Source organism: Polypterus senegalus, chromosome 13, assembly GCF_016835505.1.
Source record: "Polypterus senegalus isolate Bchr_013 chromosome 13, ASM1683550v1, whole genome shotgun sequence".
In the NCBI taxonomy this organism is placed as follows: Eukaryota; Metazoa; Chordata; class Cladistia; order Polypteriformes; family Polypteridae; genus Polypterus; species Polypterus senegalus.
In genome coordinates, this window is record NC_053166.1 from 95,090,541 (window position 1) to 95,115,356 (window position 24,816).

General features: G+C 38.9%; 1 protein-coding gene across 1 annotated transcript in view; it reads right to left on the reverse strand.

Annotated features, from left to right (window-relative positions):
* The window catches only part of gys1 (glycogen synthase 1 (muscle)), an 83,271-nt gene that overhangs the window by 54,299 nt on the left and 4,156 nt on the right, over window positions 1-24,816 (reverse strand). The window contains exon 2 of the mRNA XM_039776119.1: window positions 24,341-24,463. Coding sequence (XP_039632053.1) covers window positions 24,341-24,458 — 118 coding nt within the window. The 5' untranslated portion in view covers window positions 24,459-24,463. The remainder of the gene's footprint in view (window positions 1-24,340; window positions 24,464-24,816) is intronic.

Consider the following 24,816-nt stretch of genomic DNA (forward strand, 5'->3'; position numbering starts at 1 on the left):
CAAAAAGTTAGCAACAGTTTACAATTCTCAATAAAATAAGGTTTAATAAGTTCCTGCCAAATTCTAGTAGACTTTGAAGACTTTGCCAAGTAAATGAAGTTTTGATTTTTTTTTTTTTTTAATTATTGCTTGGAGATACTATATCTTTAATGAAGCTATCAAGTATAATGTTACAGTAGATACTAAGACAAGGTTTGGAAAGTTTATTTTTAATCAAAATCTGTTAAGCTGCAATTAGTAAAGATATTTCTTTGATGAAAAAATGATATGCAAATATATTGTCAATATATAGAAACCTAAAAACCCAACAAAAAAGGTGTCCCATATACATAATGTTGTACTTTAAGGATGCTGGAAACATATTACAGTCTAGTGCACCCTTACAACACAATCATATTTCAGCATTAGTGTCTTGTGCAGTAGTTCCCTTATTCAAGTGAATGCTGAATCACCAGATTTCCACAGAATAATGAAGAGAGAGAAAGAGAGAAAGTAGGGCAGTTTTGTTTTTTTTGTGCCCTTTTTCTAAAATTATATTCATATTTGTGATGCAATAACTGGATTGGAAATTAGCTTGCACAATAATCCGCCTCTGCTTAAGATCTTTAGTTTTTCCTTCATGGGCTCTGTATTCCAAATGAAAAAAATTATGAATGCACTTAAAAGAATATAGACATTTTGGGTAGATATGTACTTTCATAATTTTCCAGGTAATACTAAATGAAGACATGACTAGTTTATAATGCATTAGGTCAGTATAATATTAAATTTGAATAAATTGCAAAATTACTCCCCAGTATGTGAACTGTTTGAGAGAAAATTAAACAAAACTAATCAAATATAAGCTGATGCGCAAGACTATTCTAGAAAAATAATATACCGTGATTCAGGTTAAACTTGAATGCCAAGATTTTTTTTTTTAAATCAATAATATATTTAGTACTTACAAAGATATAAAGTGTGAAATAGTGACATAAAGCACCATGTCATCTGCAAAAAAATTTCTTGTTCAAGTCCATCCCTTACAAATTGACTGTTACTCATTCAAGTAGATGACTAGAGGTTTGGAGGGATAGGACATGTAAAATTGGTGGTAGAAACCATTACTGTCACAATCTAAAGCAAAATAATCATAATTAATATTATTTACATGAAATTTCTTACTTTGCACATATATTAGCTGTAAATCTAGAAGCTGTATAATGTAATGATTAAGTTATCTTATTAACTTCTACAAATTGCTATTTTCATAAAAGCTCCAGGCATACATGTTAGCGGCAATGTGTGAAAAAGCAGGTATTGTATAGAATGCCTAGAAAATCTACAGAATGCGTGACTTTTTAGGCAAAGCATGAAATTTCTGTCTTACTTTTATATACTGTATATTTTCTTTAGGCATTGTATATAATACCTAGGCATTATACAGAATGACAAGCTGGTTCGCCTCGTAGCAGCATTCCATAGAATGCTTAGGAAATGTTTAAACTTTTAATTTTTTCATTCTTTGACGTCCCATTTTCAGCATTCTATAGATTTCCTAGGCATTCTACACAATGCCTAATTTCACATATTGATGGTACATATGTATTACACTGAAGACAAAGTAAAGATTTCAAAGTAGATGCCTGCCTTTAGTAAAAACAAATTGATTTTGAGATATAATAGAAAAAGATGTTTTTTTGGTTTGTAAGAACTCTGACCAGATCCTTAAAACTGCTGTTCAATAATACAACTTGGTGGAGGAAGTGCTTTCATAAAGTTTAGTTTTCTTGTGAAAAACAGAATTTGACACCTGGCATACTGCTTTAGGTAGAAACTTCCATAAACATATATAGTCTTCAACAGCCATACTTTAACATAGGATCTATACAGACATGGCTGAAAATATTGGTACACTTTCACTCCCAGATTTCTCTGATCTAAGACGAACCTGAAAAACATAGTTGACATTAACAGTTTTTTATACCACATTTACTAGAACAGAAATTTTATTTCTGATGTATAACTGAATATATTTTAAATAAGCAAATTAAAATATCATATATACATTCAAAATATTGGTAACCTTAACCTAATATTTGTTAACACAGTATCTGGAGACAATAACTGCCATCAAATACTACAGTTAGGTCCATAAATATTTGGACAGAGACAACTTTTTTCTAATTTTGGTTCTGTACATTACCATATTGAATTTTAAATTAAACAACTCAGATGCAGTTGAAGTGCACCCTTTCAGCTTTAATTCGGTGGGTTGAACAAAATTGCATAGAAATGTGAGGCAACTAAAGCATTTTTTAACACAATCCCTTTATTTCAGGGGCTCAAAAGTAATTGGACAAATTAAATAACTGGAAATAAAATGTTCATTTCTAATACTTGGTTGAAAACCCCTTTGCTGGCAATGACAGCCTGAAGTCTTGACATCACCAGATGCTGGGTTTCCTCCTTTTTAACGCTCTGCCAGGCCTTTACTGCAGCAGCTTTCAGTTGCTGTTTGTTTGAGGGCCTTTCTGTCCAAAGTTTAGTCTTCAACAAGTGAAATGCATGCTCAATTGGGTTAAGATCAGGTGACTGACTTGGCCATTCAAGAATTTTCCACTTCTTTGCTTTAATAAATTCCTGGGTTGCTTTGGCTCTATTTTTTGGGTCATTGTCCATCTGTATCATGAAACTTTGCCCAATCAATATGACTGCATTAAGCTGGATTTGAGCAGATAGTATGTCTCTGAACACCTTAGAATTAATTCGGCTGCTTCTGTCCTTTGTCACATCATCAATAAACACTAGTGTTCCAGTGCCACTGGCAGCCATGCACACCCAAGCCATCACACTGCCTCCACCGTGTTTTACAGATGATGTGGTATGCTTTGGATAATGAGCTGTTCGATGCCTTCTCCATATTTTTTTCTTGCCATCATTCTGGTAGAGGTTGATCTTGGTTTCATCTGTCCGAAGAATGTTTTTCCAGAACTGTGCTGGCTTTTTTAGATGTTCTTTAGCAAAGTCCAATCTAGCCTTTATATTCTTGAGGCTTATGAGTGGCTTGCACCTTGCAGTGCACCCTCTGTATTTACTTTCATGCAGTCTTCTCTTTATGGTAGACTTGGATATTGATACGCCTACCTCCTGGAGAGTGTTGTTCACTTGGTTGGCTGTTGTGAAGGGGTTTCTCTTCACCATGGAAATGATTCTGCGATCATCCACCACTGTTGTCTTCCGTGGATGTCCAGGTCTTTTTGCGTTGCTGAGTTCACCAGTGCTTGCTTTCTTTCTCAGGATCTACCAAACTGTAGATTTTGCCACTCGTAATATTGTAGCCATTTCTCAGATGGGTTTTTTCTGTTTTCGCAGCTTAAGGATGGCTTCTTTCACCTGCATGGGGAGCTCCTTTGACCGCATGTTGTCTGTTCACAGCAAAATCTTCCACATGCAAGCACCACACCTCAAATCAACTCCAGGCCTTTTATCTGCTTAATTTATAATGACATAACGACGGACTTGCCCACACCTGCCCATGAAATAGCCTTTGAGTCAATTGTCCAATTACTTTTGAGCCCCTGAAATGAACGGATTGTGTTAAAAAAATGCTTTAGTTGCCTCACATTTTTATGCAATCGTTTTGTTTAGCCCACTGAATCAAAGCTGAAAGTCTACACTTCAACTGCATCTGAGTTGTTTCATTTAAAATTCATTGTGGTAATGTACAGAACCAAAATTAGAAAAAAGTCGTCTCTGTCCAAATATTTATGGACCTAACTGTATATATACAGTGGTGTGAAAAAGTATTTGCCCCCTTCCTGATTTCTTATTCTTTTGCATGTTTGTCACACAAAATGTTTCTGATCATCAAACACATTTAACCATTGGTCAAATATAACACAAGTAAACACAAAATGCAGTTTTTAAATGATGGTTTTTATTATTTACGGAGAAAAAAAAATCCAAACCTACATGACCCTGTGTGAAAAAGTAATTGCCCCCTGAACCTAATAACTGGTTGGGCCACCCTTAGCAATAATAACTGCAATCAAGCGTTTGCGATAACTTGCAATGAGACTTTTACAGCACTCTGGAGGAATTTTGGCCCACTCATCTTTGCAGAATTGTTGTAATTCAGCTTTATTTGAGGGTTTTCTAGCATGAACCGCCTTTTTAAGGTCATGCCATAGCATCTCAATTGGATTCAGGTCTGAGCTTTGACTAGGCCACTCCAAAGTCTTCATTTTGTTTTTCTTCAGCCATTCAGAGGTGGATTTGCTGGTGTGTTTTGGGTCATTGTCCTGTTGCAGCACCGTAGATCGCTTCAGCTTGAGTTGACGAACAGATGGCCGGACATTCTCCTTCAGGATTTTTTGGTAGACAGTAGAATTCATGGTTCCATCTATCACAGCAAGCCTTCCAGGTCCTGAAGCAGCAAAACAACCCCAGACCATCACACTACCACGACCATATTTTACTGTTGGTATGATGTTCTTTTTCTGAAATGCTGTGTTCCTTTTACGCCAGATGTAACGGGACATTTGCCTTCCAAAAAGTTAAACTTTTGTCTCATCAGTCCACAAGGTATTTTCCTAAAAGTCTTGGCAATCATTGAGATGTTTCTTAGCAAAATTGAGACGAGCCCTAATGTTCTTTTGCTTAACAGTGGTTTGCGTCTTGGAAATCTGCCATGCAGGCCGTTTTTGCCCAGTCTCTTTCTTATGGTGGAGTCGTGAACACTGACCTTAATTGAGGCAAGTGAGGCCTGCAGTTTTTTAGACGTTGTCCTGGGGTCTTTTGTGACCTCTCGGATGAGTCATCTCTGCGCTCTTGGGGTAATTTTGGTCGGCCGGCCACTCCTAAGAAGGTTCACCACTGTTCCATGTTTTTGCCATTTGTGGATAATGGCTCTCACTGTGGTTCGCTGGAGTCCCAAAGCTTTAGAAATGGCTTTATAACCTTTACCAGACTGATAGATCTCAATTACTTCTGTTCTCATTTGTTCCTGAATTTCTTTGGATCTTGGCATAATGTCTAGCTTTTGAGGTGCTTTTGATCTACTTCTCTGTGTCAGGCAGCTCCTATTTAAGTGATTTCTTGATTGAAACAGGTGTGGCAGTAATCAGGCCTGGGGGTGGCTATGGAAATTGAACTCAGGTGTGATACACCACAGTTAGGTTATTTTTTAAAAAGGGGGCAATTACTTTTTCACACAGGGCCATGTAGGTTTGGATTTTTTTTCTCCCTAAATAATAAAAACCATCATTTAAAAACTGCATTTTGTGTTTACTTGTGTTATATTTGACTAATGGTTAAATGTGTTTGATGATCAGAAACATTTTGTGTGACAAACATGCAAAAGAATAAGAAATCAGGAAGGGGGCAAATAGTTTTTCACACCACTGTAGCTCTGAGTGACATTTCTACACTTCTCAATTCTTTGGTCCACTCTTCCTCAGTTCTCTGAAGTCTGACTGGGTGCCTTCTTTCAACTGTGAGTTTCACTTATTTTCACTGATGTCCAAAGGTCTAATACCAGGCAAATTTTGAATGGTCTTAATTTTTTTTACTTCTCCATTTTTGGGTGCTTTTTAAGGTGTATTTCAGGTCACAAACCAGCTGGAGGATCCATGCACTGTGACTAAGACACAGCTTTCAGACACGTTTCATCCCAAAATGCTCTGAAGGTCTTCTAATTTTATTTTTCCCTGCACAGATTCAAAGAGGCAGCAAAATAACCTCAAAACATCACTAAGCCTACTCAATATTTTACAGCAGGGATGACATTCTTCTCTTTGAAAGCTTTTTGTTTATTTTTTTTTTAACAGTAAACACAGAAATGACGTGATTTACCAAATACCTCTTATATTGTTTTACCTGTCCAAAGGAAATTCTTTCAGGACTGTGGCTTACAAGCATGTATCATGGCAAACTCCTAAGCTTACAAGTGAGGTCTTTCTAGGTCTTATACCATAGAGCCCATTTTCATGCAGACAGTTGCAGATAGTGTAACTTGTTCCACCTTAAGCTTGAAGGTCAGCTTGGACTTGTTTTGAAGTTTTCCTTGATTCTTTCTCCACCATTTAAATAGCCTTTTTGTTCAATCTTATGTTAATTTTCCTTGTGCATCCAAATCCTTCTTGATAATAATTGGCATCAGATATCACAGGAACAAATAAAGGTCTTTGGAGATGATCTTGCCGTCTTTACTTTTATCATGCTTGGCTGTTACTCTCTGTCTTGCCTCCTTAGATAGCTGTCTGCTTTTCCTGCTCTTTCCTGCGTTTAGTTTGATACAAACATTTGAGTGAGTTCTGTTCCTTATTTAAACTGGCTGAAAGAATGATTACAAGATTGACCACTCCAGTAATCACTTAAATCCCATTAGTCTGCTTGAAGGATCACAGATAGTGATTTTGTTTAACTTCTAAAGGATTCCAATAGTTTTGTCCTGGCTATTTTGGAGTGTTTTTGTAGATAAGCAAAAATTGAGTTCTTTTTATGGGTTTTTTGTTTCATTTACAGTTTTGTGATAGAAGCATATTGTATTATTACTTTAATGCTTTACTTAATTTTTGATCTTCAGTAACCTTGGTCCATATTGAATTATATATCTCTGTAATACCATTTCAAACTTTTGTCTTACATATAATTGTTCTGACTTTGAAATGAAAGCCAGAAAAATGAGGAAAGACCAGGAGAAGAGAACAGGTAAAAAAAAAAATAGCAAAAGTCAAAACCATAGATCTAAGAGGGAAAAAAAAAACATAACAGAAATGCTAACCGAAAAACAAAGCCAAATCTAACACATATCTTTGCGGATACAGGAGAACAGATTGAGATCCAGAAGATAACCCAAACAGATATACAGTCATGTGCATAAAATGTTTTTTGATTTTAAACAAAAGGGGCATATCAAGATTTGATCTTCATTTTAACAATATCCTGACATAAAGGTGATGTAACTGAAAATGTGAAAAAAGTCTCCATGAAAAAAAGTAAGTATACCCTTTAATAGCTGGCATTGCAGCCTACTGCAGAAACAACCTCAAGAAGATGTTTCCTATAACTATCTACCAGTCTTTGACTTGAACTGGGAGAAAGTTTTTTCCACTCCTCCATGCAGAATTCTTGCAGCTGTGCAATGTTTAAGTGTGTCTTGCATGTATAGCCTGTTTCAAATCCCCTCCTATTATATAAATGAGATTCAAATGTGGGCTGTAACTTGGCCATTCTGGAGCACTTTACTTCTTCATTTTCAGCTATTCCTTAGTTGATATACTGAAATGTTCAAGGATATTCTTATTTTGCAAGGTCCACATTCTGATTAGCTTCAATATTCTGACAGATGGTCTCATGTTATTGTGAAGCACCCACAGATACAATTAAGAATGCATAATGGATTATAAGGTAGTAAAGGGGCTGCTCAGGCCCTGATGCAGCAAAGCAGCCCCAAACCATAACATCTTTACCATCATGTTTTAAAGTTGGTACCAGGTACTACTGGCAAAATGCTGTCTTTAATTTTTGCCAAACATGTCTTCCGGTACTGTGGCCAAATTATCATATCTTTGCCTTGTTTGTCCAGAGCATACTGTTCCAGATGTCCTACTGTTTGATTAGTTGCTCATGGGCAAACTTTAGTCTTGCCCTGATGTTCATTCTGAACATTGAAGCTTTCCCCCGACGTACTGTACCGCCCATGTAGATCTACTGTAATTTGTGTAGTCTCTTTATAATGGTAGACTCAATTTGACATCAGCAGTGCAAACAGTTACAGGTAAGACTAAGGCCGGGTTTATACTTCACGCAACGCGACGCATGCTTCCGCGGACGCAACTGCTACACAAAAATTTTACTGTTTATACTTGCACATGTACTTTACATAAATCTGGAGGAATCCACCAGGTGGCAGTGCCAGATATTATCACGGAGAGAACAGGTTCGACTTCACTGTGTTGTGAATTGTCTGGAAAACCCATTAAATTCCGATGACACCTTACCACAATATCTCTGAAAAGGATGTTTAATGATTAAATCCATCAATCCAGTGATGTGTCCATTCCATCAGGGACTCGGGACGTTGTGGGTCGGTGTGTGTAGTACTTCGAAGACCTCCTCAATACCACTAACATGCCTTCCAATGAGGAAGAAGAGCCCTGGGACTCTGAGGTGGGCTCTCCCATCTCTGGGACTGAGGTCACCGAGGTGGTCAAAAAACCCCTTGGTGGCAGGGCCCCAGGGGTGGATGAGATACACCCGGAGTTCCTCAAGGCTCTGGATGTTGCAGGACTGTCTTGGTTGAAACATCTCTGCAACATCGCATGGACATCGGGGACAGTGCCTCTGGATTGGCAGACCGGGGTGGTGGTCCCCCTCTTTAAGAAGGGGGACAGGAGGGTGTGTTCCAACTACAGAGGGATCACACTCCTCAGCCTCCCTGGAAAAGTCTATTCGGGGGTTCTGGAGAGGATCTTCAGCTCTCTCTGGATCGGTTCGCAGCTGAGTGTGAAGTGGCTGGGATGAGAATCAGCACCTCCAAATCTGAGACCATGGTCCTCAGCCGGAAAAGGGTGGAGTGCCCTCTCAGAGTTGGGGGAGAGATCCTGCCCCAAGTGGAGGAGTTTAAGTATCAGACAGATACAGAGACAGATGTGGAGAGAGCAAACCAAATGAACAACTTCTTTAATAGGTTTGATCACAGTAACCCACTCTCACCTCGGAGTACTGCATCCTCCAACCATCCTTCTGCTGATACCAGCATAGGTGAGACATCCCCACCCACAATTACAGCAGCCCAGGTGAGCAGAGAGCTGAAAAGACTTTGTGCCAGCAAAGCAGCGGGTCCAGATGGTGTATCGCCACGATTGCTGAAGGCCTGTGCGTTGGAACTGGGGAGTCCTCTACAGCGCATCTTCAACCTGAGCCTGGAACAGGGGAGAGTCCAGAGGCTTTGGAAAACATCTTGTATCACTCCTGTCCCAAAGGTATCACGTCCTAGTGAGCTGAATGACTTCCGGCCTGTTGCTCTGACGTCACATCTGATGAAGACCATGGAGCAGCTGCTGCTTCACCACCTGAGGCCACAGGTCCGTCACGCCCTCGACCCTCTGCAGTTCGCATACCAGGAGAAGGTGGGAGCGGAGGATGCCATCATCTATATGCTTCATCGATCCCTCTCCCACCTGGACAGAGGCAGTGGTGCTGTAAGAATTAAGTTTTTGGACTTCTCTAGTGCCTTCAACACCATCCAACCTCTGCTCCTTAGGGATAAGCTGACTGAGATGGGAGTAGATTCACACCTTGTGGCATGGATTGTGGACTATCTTACAGACAGACCTCAATATGTGCGTCTTGGGAACTGCAGGTCTGACATTGTGTGCAGCAATACAGGGGCACCGCAGGGGACTGTACTTTCTCCGGTCCTGTTCAGTCTATATACATCAGACTTCCAATATGACTCGGAGTCCTGCCACGCGCAAAAGTTCGCTGATGAGACTGCTATTGTGGGCTGCATCAGGAGTGGGCAGGAGGAGGAGTACAGAAAGTTAATCAAAGACTTTGTTAAATGGTGCGACTCAAACCACTTACACCTTAACACCAGCAAGACCAAGGAGCTGGTGGTGGATTTTAGGAGGCCCAGGCCCCTCATGGACCCTGTGATCATCAGAGGTGACTGTGTGCAGAGGGTGCAGACCTAGAAATATCTGGGAGTGCAGCTGGATGACAAATTGGACTGGACTGCCAATACTGATGCTCTATGTAAGAAAGCTCAGAGCAGACTATACTTTCTGAGAAGGTTGGCATCCTTCAACATCTGCAGTAAGATGCTGCAGATGTTCTACCAGACGGTTGTGGCGAGTGCCCTCTTCTACGCGGTGGTGTGCTGTGGTGGCAGCATAAAGATGAAAGACGCCTCACGCCTGGACAAACTTGTTAAGAAGGCAGGCTCCATTGTAGGATTAAAGTTGGACAGTTTAACATCTCTGGCAGAGCGACGGGCACTAAGCAAACTCCTGTCAATCATGAAGAATCCACTGCATCCACTTAACAGGATCATCTCCAGGCAGAGGAGTAGCTTCAGTGACAGACTTTTGTCACTGTCCTGTTCCACTGACAGACTGAGGAGATCGTTCCTCCCCCACACTATGCAACTCTTCAATTCCACCCGGGAGTAAATGCTAACATTAATTTTATTTTAATTTTTTCATTTTATTACTATTTAATTTAATATTGTTTCTTTGTATCAGTATACTGCTGCTGGATTATGTGAATTTCCCCTTGGGATTAATAAAGTATCTATCTATCTATCTATCTATCTATCTCGGGGTCTTGTTCACGAGTGAGGGAAGAATGGACCGTGAGATTGACAGGCGGATCGGTGTGGCATCCGCAGTGATGCGGGCTCTGCATCGGTCTGTCATGGTGAAAAATGAGCTCAATTTGCCAGTCGATCTACGTTCCTACCCTCACCTATGGTCATGAGCTATGGGTAGTGACCGAAAGAACAAGACTGCGAGTACAAGCGGCTGAAATGAACTTCCTCTGCAGGGTGTCTGGACTTTCCCTTAAAGATAGGGTGAGAAGCTCAATCATCCGGGAGGGTCTCAGAGTAGAGCCGCTACTCCTCCGCATCGAGAGGAGTCAGATGAGGTGGCTCGGGCATCTGATCAGGATGCCTCCTGGACACCTCCCTGGTGAGGTGTTCTGGGCACGTGCAACCAGGAGGAGGCCCCGGAGAAGACCCAGGACAAGCTGGAGGGACTATGTCTCCCGGCTGGCCTGGGAACGCCTTGGGATTCTCCAGGAAGAGCTGGAAGAAGTGGCCGGGGAGAGGGAAGTCTGGGCCTCTCTGCTCAAGCTGCTGCCCCTGCGACCTGACCCCAGATAAGCGGAAGAGGATGGATGGGTGGACATATTTTAATGCATTTCATCATGAAAGTGATATAATGATGAATAAATCTAAGAATTCTAAATGTGAAGAGAGATGAAATATCATTCATTTAATGTCTTCAGTGTGGCGATCTATTGCTGTTTGCCACTACTGTCAATACTGGAGGAAGCCCTAGGAAAAAAAGACAGCAGAGAACACGGTATGCAAGACTTTTAAAATGTATCGTGTCATTACGATCGGGAATATGCGATGCTTGAATATAACAGCACCACGAATGTATCTGTATGTCGGCATTTTGCTTCACCGCATCAAACCATTCATCAAACATTGAAGCACACACACCGATCTCATAGGATCCGCAAAGTGGCTTTCTGTCACATGAAGATTGTAAACAGAGACTCTGATGTCACATTCCAACTTTTAGCACACTGCGCCCCCCGACTTTTTGCTGGTACTGCAACTTGCGCACGTGTCGCGTAAATTTTTGAGGACCTGCTCAGAGGACGCATCAAATGAACGCTGGAAATGCGTGGCAGCCATGATGCGGGCACGTACGCGTTCTGAGTGTGAAGTATAAACAAGCCTTTAACAGACTTCTTTAAGCATCCTGAATTTTGCTCCTAAGCTGAACTAGCAAGGGTGGCCTGGCCTATATCAGTTGGCAGTTTGAAATCGAAATGCTATTCCAAATAACGGAATGGCTGGTTTGCAATTGTTTGGTGATCTTTTTAAATCCTTACCCAGATTCATAGGTATATACTGATCTGAAGGACCCAGAATGCAATTTTGATCTAAACATGATGACAGCACACAATTCAACAACAAAGAAAAGAATCAAACTAAAAGTTTAAGGTTTAAATAAAACATGTTCCTCCAAGATCCTCTGAAATGATATTCTAATCACCAGCACCTGACCTGATGCACTTGAATCTAATTTTAGTTATTTCAGGAAGTGAAAAATGTAAGGATGTACTTAACGTTTTTGAGTTGTGAAATTTCCATTTATGTTTATTTCAGTTATACATTGAATTACAACATGTAAATGTGGAATTCTGTTTGTTATATAATATAACATCTATCTATAGATACTGTTTAAATGAAGATCAGATCTTGAGGAGTCCAAATATGTTTAAAAGAAAAAACTTCATGGCGTGTACTTCTTTTTTCACATGGCAGAAGATAGCAACAAGTCCACTTTGATGCCTAGGTCCTTCTAATAATTTGTATTTTCATGTTTCAGTCCTCCCATCATGTACCCTTTCTCATCTCCACTTCATATTGATGGAAAGATGGCGCCAGTGTGTGTGTTCATGTTGTCTACAGCTATTTTGCTTCAGTTTTTGTTGTTATTTTTGTGTGTCATGCAAAATGTCAACTCACCATTGGCATAGGATCACCAAACACTTTTGGAGTTTCATTTGCCTGCTGTAAAACTTGTGCAGTTTGACAATGGAGGATGAGATTTTCCTCCTCCCCTGCTCTTATCTGGAATACCAGCCTTCCACTACCACGCTCCAGGTCCACTTTGCTGGAGAAAGCATCACGGATGCCAAGGTAAACACAGCGGGTGGTTGGTGAAGCTAAAGGCCGGTTTTGCTCGATTTCCCAAAGTTTTTCTGGCTCAGCATAGATCGGATTCTTGCTTCTTTGTGTCATGGTGCTCCTAAGACCCTGTGGACTCCTGGTTGGTACCTGTTTTTGGCTCCGATCAGGCGATTCCACCACCGCGCCTCTGCCCACTTCACCTGAACTGGCAAGAAGCGAATCTCCAGAATTTGCATCCTCTGGTGCGTGCTCCCCTTGCTATTGCGTCTCGGAACCGATTCCCATTAGGAAGTGAATGCCAGATCCGTAATGAACAAAACCTTTATCTTAAAAGATTTCTTCGCCTCTCATGGATTGGATTTCCTCTGTATAACTAAAACCTGGATGTCTCCCGGTGAGTCCAGTGTCTTCTCTGAATTGCTGCCGTATGACTGCTTGTATTTTAATTCCCCATGGTTCTTGAGTCGTGGTGGAGGTTTAGTGACTGTCTTCAAATCCAACTTTGATTGTAAACAGCGGTTTCTAGCGGTTTCTTTCTCCAGCTTTGAACCGAGTCTTTTTGAGTTGGGTCATCCTCCTGTGCTGCTCTGCGCAGTGGTTTACCATCCACCAAAGTATAATGAGGATTTTATAAGTGACTTTTTTCATTTTTTGGCCGAATTTATGCCAAAATATAAGTTTTAATTGTTGGGGGTTTTAATATTCATGTTTGTTGTACTGGGACCTCTTCTGTTCTCCTTGTACCTGCTGCCACTTGGTGCTATTTTCCAGAAACACAGCATTTCCTTCATTTCCATCTGAAGTGCCCTGGTCCTTGCTCTGTCCAGCCCCTCCTTAACTGCCTTATGGACATCAGGAATTGGACGGAATTAAATTAAATTTTCTAAATTTTAATAAGAATTAGACAGAAGTCATGCTGTTTAGACCCAATGGCACCAGCGGGACCCCCTGTGTGGACATTTCCACTGTGGCTCAATATGAGAAATCCATGATCACAAATTTATGTGTGAAAATGGATTCTACTTTAAAACTTGATAGCCATGTGAATTCAGTGGTAAAATCTTGCTTTCTCCAGTTGAGGCGGTTGTCAAAAATCAAGCCCGTTTTGTCTAAACGCAACCTTGAAACAGTGATACATGCTTTTATAACCTCTCATCTAGATTACTGCAGTGCGCTTCTGTTTAGAATTAGCCAGGCCTACATTGCTCACCTACAGCTGGTGCAAAATGCTGCTGCTTGATTTTTAACATGTACAAGCAAGCATGAGCACATTACCCTAATTTTGGCTTCCAGTTCATTTTGGAATCCATTTTAAGATTCTTGTATTTGTTTTTAAATCCTTTAATGGTTGTGCCCCATTTTATTTGTTGGAACTGCTGCACCCATATGTACCATCTCGCATTCTAAGATGGGGAAAAATCTAGTTTTTAAATGATTATTTGATTTATTGAAGGGGAAACAAGCAAATGGTTTCTCACATCAATATACAGTGGAACCTTTAGATACGATCACCTCTGTATACAAGAAATTCAAGATAAGAGGAAAGTATGAGCGAAAAATTCGGATCTAAATATGAGCATTGGCTTGCGTAACGAGCCAGGCTGTGGTTATGCGTGAGGCGTTTCCCAATCCGCCTCGACTCGGGGATTCACCCAAGCTGACACTGCCAGCCTGTCAGCTCACTCAGTGTTCCTTGTTCTTCCGTAGCATGAGGATCTACGCGTTTGTGCGCTTGTGATTTCATTGTTTCGCTGTAGCAGTTCGCTGTATAAGCGTATCCAAAAATATTGCAGACATGCAGACGGAGAATAGGAGACGATTGCCCTCAAGAGGAGTACTAGGGTGTTGTACCATGTTAGCCATTATGAATGTAGAGAAAAGCCAAGCAAAATGACACCTTTTATTGGCTAACTAAAAAGATTACAATATGCAAGCTTTGATTACATCTTGCCTGAAGAAGGGGCCTGAGTTGCCTCGAAAACTTGCATATTGTAATCTTTTTAGTTAGCCAATAAAAGGTGTCATTTTGCTTGGCTTTTCTCTACCCTCAAGAGGAGACTCACTGACACTTGTTTTTTTTCTTTTTGTAATTTCTCTAAAAGAAAGGCCTACATTTTTAGGGTAACAATGGTCTGTCTCATTTCACTTGGTAGTTGTCGTTTTCTTGCCATTATCATTAGAATATTGTCCACGTAGTGCTTTGGAGAGTGTAGTAAAACAGTTTGTTCCAACTCTGCTTTAAGCAGAGGGTTTTTAAAAAAAATCAACTGAAGTTGGAACACCTTGCAACTTCTAAGTCTTAATTTACTTTAACTGCTGCAGAACACGTGCAGGTTGTAACGTATTAATTGTTCCCTGAAGAAGGCCCATTTATAACATTCTGATACTTGCTTTTTTGTCAGTTTTTGCTAACCTAAATGATAAATCTCTTGTAGTTTACTGCTTACCTTTATCAGTCATTCACTGCATTATAACTGATTACATTTGAAGAGAAACTGGAAAACTGAGGTGTTCTAAAACTTCTGACAGCCTCTTCTCTTCCTCCCTCTACAAATCAGATGATTGACAACTTGACCACCTCTGGCATCAATTTCAGTGTCTGTTCCTGCCTGACATGCAACTTAACAGGAAATGTCATCATCCTTGTCAGTCTAAATAGAGACTTGTGCCCTAAAAGGCATGAATTTTGCTGAAAAGCATTTATTATTATTGTATTTATAATATACAGGGTTGCCCCAAACCTTTTTCATTTGTTCTGTCTCTTTTTAAAGTGGCATAATCAACAGGATAACGAAAATTTGCAATATGAACAAATCCCAAACTGCTGCAGTAACTTTGTGGGCCATGCAGCAGAGTTACAGGCACTTCGAATCCAGGTGGTAGAACAACAGACTCAGCTTGCCGAGGCAGAGGTGCTCTGTCTGTTTTTACAATGTTATATATACAGGGGTGGACAAAAATTGGCTTACAGTTGTTCGTATGGAAAAAGTCATGGAGGTTATGATTATTAATATTGCTTTATTACCCCAATAGCTTTATTAACTTTATGAACTTAAAAGAATGTAACACTGGCACAGTGCAATTACGTACAATCTTGTTAAGTGCTGAAATTGCTGATCTCACATACTCAAAATTATAAACCTACTTTTGCCCACAATGTAAATATATTTAATATATAGTGAGATTTTTGAGCTCTACTGAGACCCTCCCCAACAGTGCTACACACCAAAGCGCGATTGACATGTCTGTCGAGGGTTGTTTGTCCATCACCAAAGCAACTGCAGGTTCGCAGCGCCACCATGACTATGGAAAGTTCACAGCCTCCCTTTATAACACATCTGTCACCCGATGGTTCATGTGGGGAACATTACAACCCAGCCTCTGACCTTGCCCTACCCGTGCTCGTTTGTGGTGTCTGTGTGTATTAAAGTGGCAGCTCCAGTTGAATAAATACCTTGACTGTTCCTGTTTTGATGAGAATAAAGTTGGTTTTCTTGTATACATTTGACCCAAAATGTGTTAATTTCATTATCCGAGTCTTACAAACAGATACAGAGGATGCAAAAAAACAAAATTCTATTTTCTCATCATTTATAGATTGAAATGATTTAAATTTAGACATTTTTGTCCAAAAAGGTATGTGAAACAATGCTTTCAGGAACCCTATAGAGCAAATAAAAATGTCAACCAAACTACTGAATTTCACAAATTAGTTTGGAGGAATTTTGGTCCATTCTCCTTGCATAACTGACTCAGCTCAGTGATGCTGATGGACGTTCTTCCACGAATTGCTCACTTTAGGCACTGACACGTGATTTAATGCAATTTTTAATGTTTAATGTTTAAGCCATTCTTTGGTAGACATACTTGTGAATTTGGAGTCGCTGTACTGCTGCAAGACGCACCTTTTGTTGAGCTATGGAGAAATATTTTGGATGAAATAAAATAAATTAATAAAAGCACAAATAAATAAAATTACTGCAAAATGTGAACAAAAATAAATAAATGTGTCATGAAATGTGAGCTCAAATAAATAAACTTGTCATGAAATGTGAACATAAATAAATGTGTTTCAAATATATTTTTTGTTTTTTTATTTATTTTGTCCATTATATTCCTACAAATGCATCATGAAATGCCCAATTCAATACACAGTACAGGAGATGGAGGTAAATGAGATGGCACAAGACTTAATTAGAATAATACTTACTCCTTCCGATGAAATGGATTGTGCCGAAGTTATCATGTATTTCAGAGAGAAACTGTTAGCTAGTGCTCCTTTTGGCTTTCCACGTCATAATGTCTAACCTGATACAGGTGCAGCTCACAGTATCTCACTCTGGCTCATTTGCCTTGTGATCGTCTTCTCTTATACTGTGATCAGTCATACTTGTAAGCCGCATAAAAGAAAAGATTTCTATCAACTCAACTAGATAGCCAAACAATGGGCATCCAGGGCAGGTAACTTTGTCACCTCACCTGACTTGTAGCTAGTCCGCTGCACCATTTCTTCAATGTTTTCAAAAATAGTTTAATTGATATTGTAGTTTAAAAGGGCTGCCAACATTGTAATTTCTTCTGAAAAATCTTCAGTTTTCTGTCTAAAATATGTAATAACTTTATTAGAAACACTGATGTGCTAAAGCCCACCTTCTCAACTTTGATGAGTGAAAGTGACAGTTTTATTTCAAGCCGTATGTCATGATGTGTTTAGAGGAATATTACATACAATATTAAATAAATGGGCGGCACGGTGGCGCAGTGGTAGCGCTGCTGCCTCGCAGTTAGGAGACCCGGGTTCGCTTCCCGGGTCCTCCCTCGTGGAGTTTGCATGTTCTCCCGTGTCTGCGTGGGTTTCCTCCGGGCGCTCCGGTTTCCTCCCACAATCCAAAGACATGCAGGTTAGGTGGATTGGCGATTCTAAATTGGCCCTAGTGTGTGCTGTGTGTTTGTGTGTGTCCTGCGGTGGGTTGGCACCCTGCCCAGGATTGGTTCCTGCCTTGTGCCCTGTGTTGGCTGGGATTGGCTCCGGCAGACCCCCCGTGACCCTGTATTCGGATTCAGCGGGTTAGAAAATGGATGGATGGATGGATATTAAATAAATAAGCAAGCATCAAAAAACAAATTTTGCAAAAAAAATGATTTATTTATGCTCACATTTCATGATGTGGGCGGCACGGTGGCGCAGTGGTAGCGTTGCTGCCTCACAGTAAGGAGACCGGGGTTTGCTTCCCAGGTCCTCCCTGTGTGGAGTTTGCATGTTCTCCCCATGTCTGTGTGGGTTTCCTCTGGGTGCTCCAGTTTCCTCCCACAGTCCAAAGACATGCAGGCTGGGTGCACTGGCGAACCTAAACGATCCCTAGTGTGTGCTTGGCGTGTGTGTGTGTGTGTGTGTGTCCTGCAGTGGGCTGGCACCCTCCCCAGGGTTTGTTCCTGCCTTGCGCCCTGTGTTGGTTGGGATTGGTTCCAGCAGAACTCCGTGACCCTGTGTTAGGATATAGCGGGTTGGATAATGACTGACTGACATTTCATGACGCATTTATTTATGATCACATTTCACAGTACTTTTATTTATTTGTGCATTTATTTATTTAATTTTATCTGATATGTTCCTCCATATTCAGCTTCAGTTCAGTTCTCTTCTGGACGGTAGGTGCTTACCAAGAAAGGACATTTATGCCCAGTGTTATTCTAGTTGTTGAATCACAAGCACTGACCTTTACTGAAGAACGAGCATCCTGTAGGTGTTTTTGGTATTTTTTAGGATCTTTCAGGACTTATTGGATAATTTTATGCAGTGTCATTCAAGTAGCATTTGGAACACTAGCCACTTCTGTGAAGATTCACTACTGTACCAGATATTTTCCACTTGCAATCAGTGGTTGTCATTGTATTTTGGTAGAACTCCAAAGCCTTACACATGACTTTGCAGAAAATTTCAGACTGACAGATTTCATTTTTTTTTTTTTAAATCTGCTCAGTAATTCTCTTTAATCATGGCATTATGAACTTCTGAAATGTTTGTTGTGAAAATTTGACTCTGATGGTAACGGTCAATTTCAGTGAGGTTTTTAACTGAGCACAGCTGGCCATAATCAAGCATGGCTGTGTCCCCTTAACTTGGTGGATTTAATCCTGGGTAATTACTTTTACACACTGTGCCATCTGGTGTTGGATAACTTTGTTCATCAGATAACTAATCAAATTAGTGTAAAGTTTGTTATATGTTCTTTCAAGAACCCTTTATCTTGTCTTGTAATAGAATTTGGCTATATATATGAAAACACACTTTTTAAAATGAATTAGGTTCTTAAAATTCATAAAAACAAAATATTAGTGTGCTTAATTATTATCAAGAGTATCTAATAAATTATTCATCGTTATGGGACTAGTAACACATAGGACAAGTATATAAGTAAATGGCAAACAGAAAGTAAACACTATACATATGTATAAACCTAAATCTGTTGCTTGCTTTACTTTAAAATTATCCATTACTTGAGTATAAAAGCAGATTCTAATCAAAAAGAAGTCAAATAAGCATATAGCATTTTGTTCAGAACTTAATATGGTTCGGTTTATCCCATTCTTCCAGGAAGATCCACTCAGGCTCCATTAGACTATATGATACATGTCTGTAAATTTCCATCTTCAGGTCTCTCCACAGATGTTCTATGGGGTTTAAGTCTGGGCTTTAGCTGAGCCACACAAGGATGTTTGGAGAGTGTTGTCTTGGCTGTATGCTTTCTGGTCATTGTTACATTGAAACTGGGCAAACCAGTTTCTCTCCATCAACATCACCTTAGTATGAAGTTGAATGCACTATGGAGTAGGCTTCCTTCAAGGACCTCTCTGTAATTGTAATAATTATCCTTCTCTCGATTCTGACCGGCTTCTCTATCCCTGCCACTGAGTAGCACCCCCATAGCATGATCCTGCTACTATCAGGCTACACTGTGAGGATAGTATTAGGTAGGTGATGAGTAGGGCTTGATATTTAATCTTTACCAGGCATAGTGTTTGGAGCTCTAACAAGAGAGTTCAATTTTTGCCTCATGAAACCAATTTCTCTCAGGGTCCTTTAAATGCCTTTTACTTAAGAGTATCTCCAATCAAGCCACTATACCATAAACAGGTGAGTGGTAGACTGCTGCTGAAATATTCATCCATCTAACAGGTTCTCCTACTGCAGCAGGGGACTTCTGAAGCTTCTGTAAGAGTGACCACTGTTTTCTTGGTCACATTCCTAACCAAGGGTCTTTTTGCCTGGTTACTCAGTTTGGTAAGACAGCCAGCTCTACAAAAAGTCCTGGTGCTTTCAAACTTCTTCTGTTTGCCCAGAGGGGGCTGGGCGGTCTCATGGTCTGGAACCCCTGCAGATTTTTTTTTTTTTTCCTCTCCAGCCGTCTGGAGTTTTTTCTTTTTCCTATCCTCCCTGGCCATTTGACCTTACCCTTATTCTATGTTAATTAGTGTTGTCTTATTTTAATTATTATTTATTTTGTCTTTTTTTCTCCTTTCTTCAACATGTAAAGAACTTTGAGTTACATTATTTGTATGAAAATGCGCTATATAAATAAATGTTGTTGTTGTTTCACAATTATTTAGGTCACTGTGTCCCCGGGATCACTCAAAGTTCTAAAAATTGTTTAATATTTTTGAACTGATTTATGCATCACCACAATTTTATTTTGGAGGTCTACAGAGACATGTACTTCATAGCTTGTTTTTTTTTAATGACAAGCAGAACCTTATATAAATATGTGTGTGCCTTTCTAAACAAACAATGTCCAATCAATTCAATTTTTCCCACAGGTGGACAAAAATCAAGTTATAGACAGATCAAGGATAATTCAAGGTCATAATTTAGAGTACCACAACAAAGGGTCTGAAAAGTATCATAAATGAGAAATGTCAGTGTTTGATTTTGAATACATTTACAAACCTTTCAGAAAACATGTTTTTACTTTGTCATTACATGTAATTGACTGTAGATTAATGGGCAAAAATAGGAAGCTTATCAACATGAAGTTAAATGTACCACACAGTAAAGCAGAAACAAAGTGAAGGGTTCTGAATACTTTCTGAATCCGCTGTGTGTTCAAGCACCTGTCATTGTTATTATTCAATAACTAGAAGCATGCTGTGCTAGAATTCCAGATCACGTACTTTAAAGTATATATTCCTGCTGGACAACCATAAACTCAAGTTGATGAAGGAATGCAGTTTCTTTTTATTACACTGTAAAGTTATGGTGAGTTGAAAAAAAATAATTGGAAAGCGAGAGGCGGACAAAATGTTAATTAAACTAAAGAAGGAAAAAAATAGTCCCCATACTTTTATAAGACACAACATGGTCAAATATCCTAGGTTGGGCAAACCAGTTTCTCTCCATCATACTTCAGCACACACAAAACAAGCATGTGTCAAATGTACCACTGCATTATCTATATTTTAGAAGCAACAGGGAAGCATATTACAAAAAAAACATGTGTATACCCAAGTCCCTAAAATAAACCAGTAAGGAACTGCTCAACTTGCCTAATCCTAAAAATTAAGTGAAAGGACCTGCCAAATTAACGTGCTTATAGCGAGTGCAAATGAAACATCGCACCTCTAATTAAGCAGAAAATAAAATTCAAAAACACAAACAATATGAAATACAACAGAAGCACATAAAAAGAAAACCTTCTTAAGAAACAAAAGCCTCAATGTGTTAAATTCACAAAAAATCTCACAAATATGATGCCATGCTATTCATTGAAGATTACAAAAGCTGATGTGCTTTTTGTACTATAGAAATATTTTAAAAAACAACAAAATGACTGTTTTGACATGTCACAAAATCTCATTATCCATACATTTCAACCCACTGGGTGTATGCATAGCAACTGACAAAATTATCTCCTTTTTAAAAATTCAAAAACAACAGACTATCAAAATGGGAACAAATTGTAAGGAATTAAAAAATGCATTTTGCAGAAAGAGAGCAAGAAAAAAATGCCTGATAATCTCAACAATTTCAATATACAGGACCAGCATAAACAAGTAGCTACTGTACGTAACATAAGGGCAAACTCAAGGCTAAGGACAACGTTGCACAACATGGCATCTTCTAGAATTAAGCAGTTTTCGCTGCCATATTACCAGATGCATACCTACCAGGCTTCTTGTAAGACTGTAAGAGCTGTGATACAATGAATGACACATGGAATATATTACATTAGAAAAATAACACCCAATTATACAACTCAAAATTATATATCGAGCACATCTGTCTCGAGTAAAACTCTCCAAAATGTTTCCAGGGCATGATCCAACCTGCGAACGTTGCAACCAAGTCCCAGCCTCATTCGGTCACATGTTCTGGGCCTGCACCAAATTAACATTATTATGGACAAAAATCTTTAATTGCCTTTCAGACAGCCTTGGACTCACAATCCCTCCTAACCCATTAACAGCTGTGTTTGGGGTTCTTCCAGAGGGGTTTAAGGTGGAGAAAGACAAACAAATTGTGATTGCATTCACTACACTTTTGGCACGCAGACTTATTCTGATAAACTGGAAGAACCCAAACTCTCCTCTTTTAAGTCAGTGGGAAACCGATGTGTTATACTATTTGAAATTGTAAAAAATCAAATACTCAGTTAGAGGATCCGTACAGACTTTTTTCAAAACATGGCAGGAGCTAATCAGTAACATTTTAAAATAAGCTCATAAAGCACAGAGAATTTATTAATTTAGGTATGTTTACAAGCCTTACATTTCACGCCGTTTGGCTTGCTCTCTCTCTCCGGGGTGGGGGATCGATCTGTCCGTAACTCAATTTTTCTTTTTGTAAAAACTTGATTGATTTATATGGATTGCAATAAAATTAATAAAAGAAAAATGACACCAAGATGGGAAATAAAGAAAATAAATAATGTTGCTAGCAGCTAATATTATGTTGTTCCAGAAGCATGTAGCATATATGACAACATTGACAGCAGATATCAAACAAACGTTAGAAAGAATTCCTTCAATAAAGAAAACTGTAGATACATGGGGCAACTAACCTAAGAAAGTGGATGAAACTTTCACCTTGAAAACCTTCAAAGCACAACAAAACATCATTACATATTGTAAAGATATACTGACAACAATAATGAAATAAAAGCCCAGTTCTCACCAATGTGATGGTGGTGAGATTTTTGCTTTTCAACAAAATGTACTCTTAGGCAGCTTACCAAGGAGACATTTTACGTACCTTGTGTAGTGATTATGGAATTCAAATGCATAGCTGACTAATCTAGCTGCTTTACATAAGGCTACATTATTATGACAGTTGAGGATATTTGAATGAGACAGGCTACTAGCGATGCACAACATGAGAGGGTCTCAAGGGTGAGTGGAGATTAGAACAGCATGGAGATTGTATGATATATGCTGATGGAGTCAGTACCAACCAAGCAGACAACCTACTGCACATCCTGGGAGCTGGATCATGGCAAAACACTGATAAAGGAGAGATGAGCCACTAGAAGACATAATTGTTAGAATAATGGAATTTTCCAATAAATGATGGACATATGCATAAGCAGTAACCAACAAGGAAATCAATTTAGATGTGGATATATTTTTGAACCACTTAGTATAATGAAGTATATTTAAGGAGCTAACAGAGGCCCCTATTTAGACAGATGTTGGTACAGCAAGGCAAAAAGAAGTGACGTTTACCAGGTGACAGCTGCCAGCCTCCAAGCAAGCCACAAGACAATGCCCAAGCAGAGGAGTGTGAAAAGGGCCAATACCTGCTTTTTACTGAGTACCTATGTCTCACTCAGTTTTGATATACATCTTTTCAGAAAGTGCCTTTAAATGGTTAACTGCTTTTGAGGAGAAAAGTACACCTTTGCTAGAATTTGTGAGAATTGTGATGCTTAATTTCACAATCATGTTTAATAAGACAATATTTAAATAGGAAGGATATATAGTCGATTGTGTACTAGTACTTTGAATCAGAAAAAAACAAGTTAAGGAGTACAAGAAGTACAGTTGTGTGTGGGCTTACAGGGTAAAGGTGAGGTCAGCTTGATAACTGGAGGAAGGAACCCTTCAATAAGAACCCTAGTAAGTGAGCGGGAAGTTTTTTTTTTTTTAATTTGAGAGAGAGAGAGAGAATATACTGCTTTGTCTCATATTCAGCCCATAATATAAAAGAAGCACTTTTATACCACAGTTATTGACTTTACAGTATAATAGTCATCAGTTTGTTTGGCACTGTAAAATCTACTCAAATGCTACGTTGTGAGCAGGGCACTGTAAAAATGGAGATTGAAAACGCAGCATTAGGATCCTTCATCTCTTATCCCATTCATTTTAGAAAAATACTTTTTTATGGTAATGCTTCAGAAGAACCCAGACAAATATAAGAAGCTAAGTGGTTTGCCTTTGTTAAGCTGCAGATTGAAGAACTAAGAAGACTATTTAATTCATAAAGTACAACAGATTATTAATGCTAAAAAAAATTATAATGAAAACCCAAACAATAAATGTACAGTAAAGCTTCAAATTTATCATTTGAGTTTCTCAGTTTTCTTCAGTATACAATATCTTTTAATAGGTATCCTACTATATATTTAGAATGTCATGCCATTAATAAATACCCGTTACATATAAACAAAAGAAACACTTTAAATCACTAAAGCACAAAAAGAATAAGTATCATTGGCTAAATGACAGCCTAACCTAAAAGCAAACATATTAAAAATTGACTTTTATACAAAATGTTTTTTGTGCAGATATGAAACACTCACAAATTAACTTTGCAATAAGCAAAGAAAGAATAAAAGAAAGAAAAATAACAATATGTAATGTTAAGCAGATTTTTATTCTTTAACAATGTACCTTTTTATTATAAATAATATTTTGCTACATTACCTTTATTGGCAACCTCCCAAGCAATCTCAAAGAGAATGGCATCTTCTTGGTCGAAATCATCGTCCCAGTCTTCAAGACCAGTGAGAGAGGTAACAGACAGACTGCGGGCTAGTGGCATGACTCCTATGAAACCCAAATGGGGTCAATGAAAAGCCAGAGAAAAGCAAAAGTTCAAGAATCACAACAATATAGGAAAAAAGCGCTCATTACTACAATGGCTAATTCTAGATACATTCTGTAATTTGATGATACAAATGATAAATATTTTAAGATACTTAAAACTACTTCATTTATCAATAAATCCTGAACTAGGTTGGAAAATGTAAGAAAATTATGGTCGAAGTAAATCCATCTGAAAATATTTTTATGTCATTCCTTTAATACTTTACTATAAATTATAAATAAATGAGAGGCTAAACATCAGAAATGCATACATTAATGTAACAAATATTTCCAGGTACATTGTAGTACTGTAT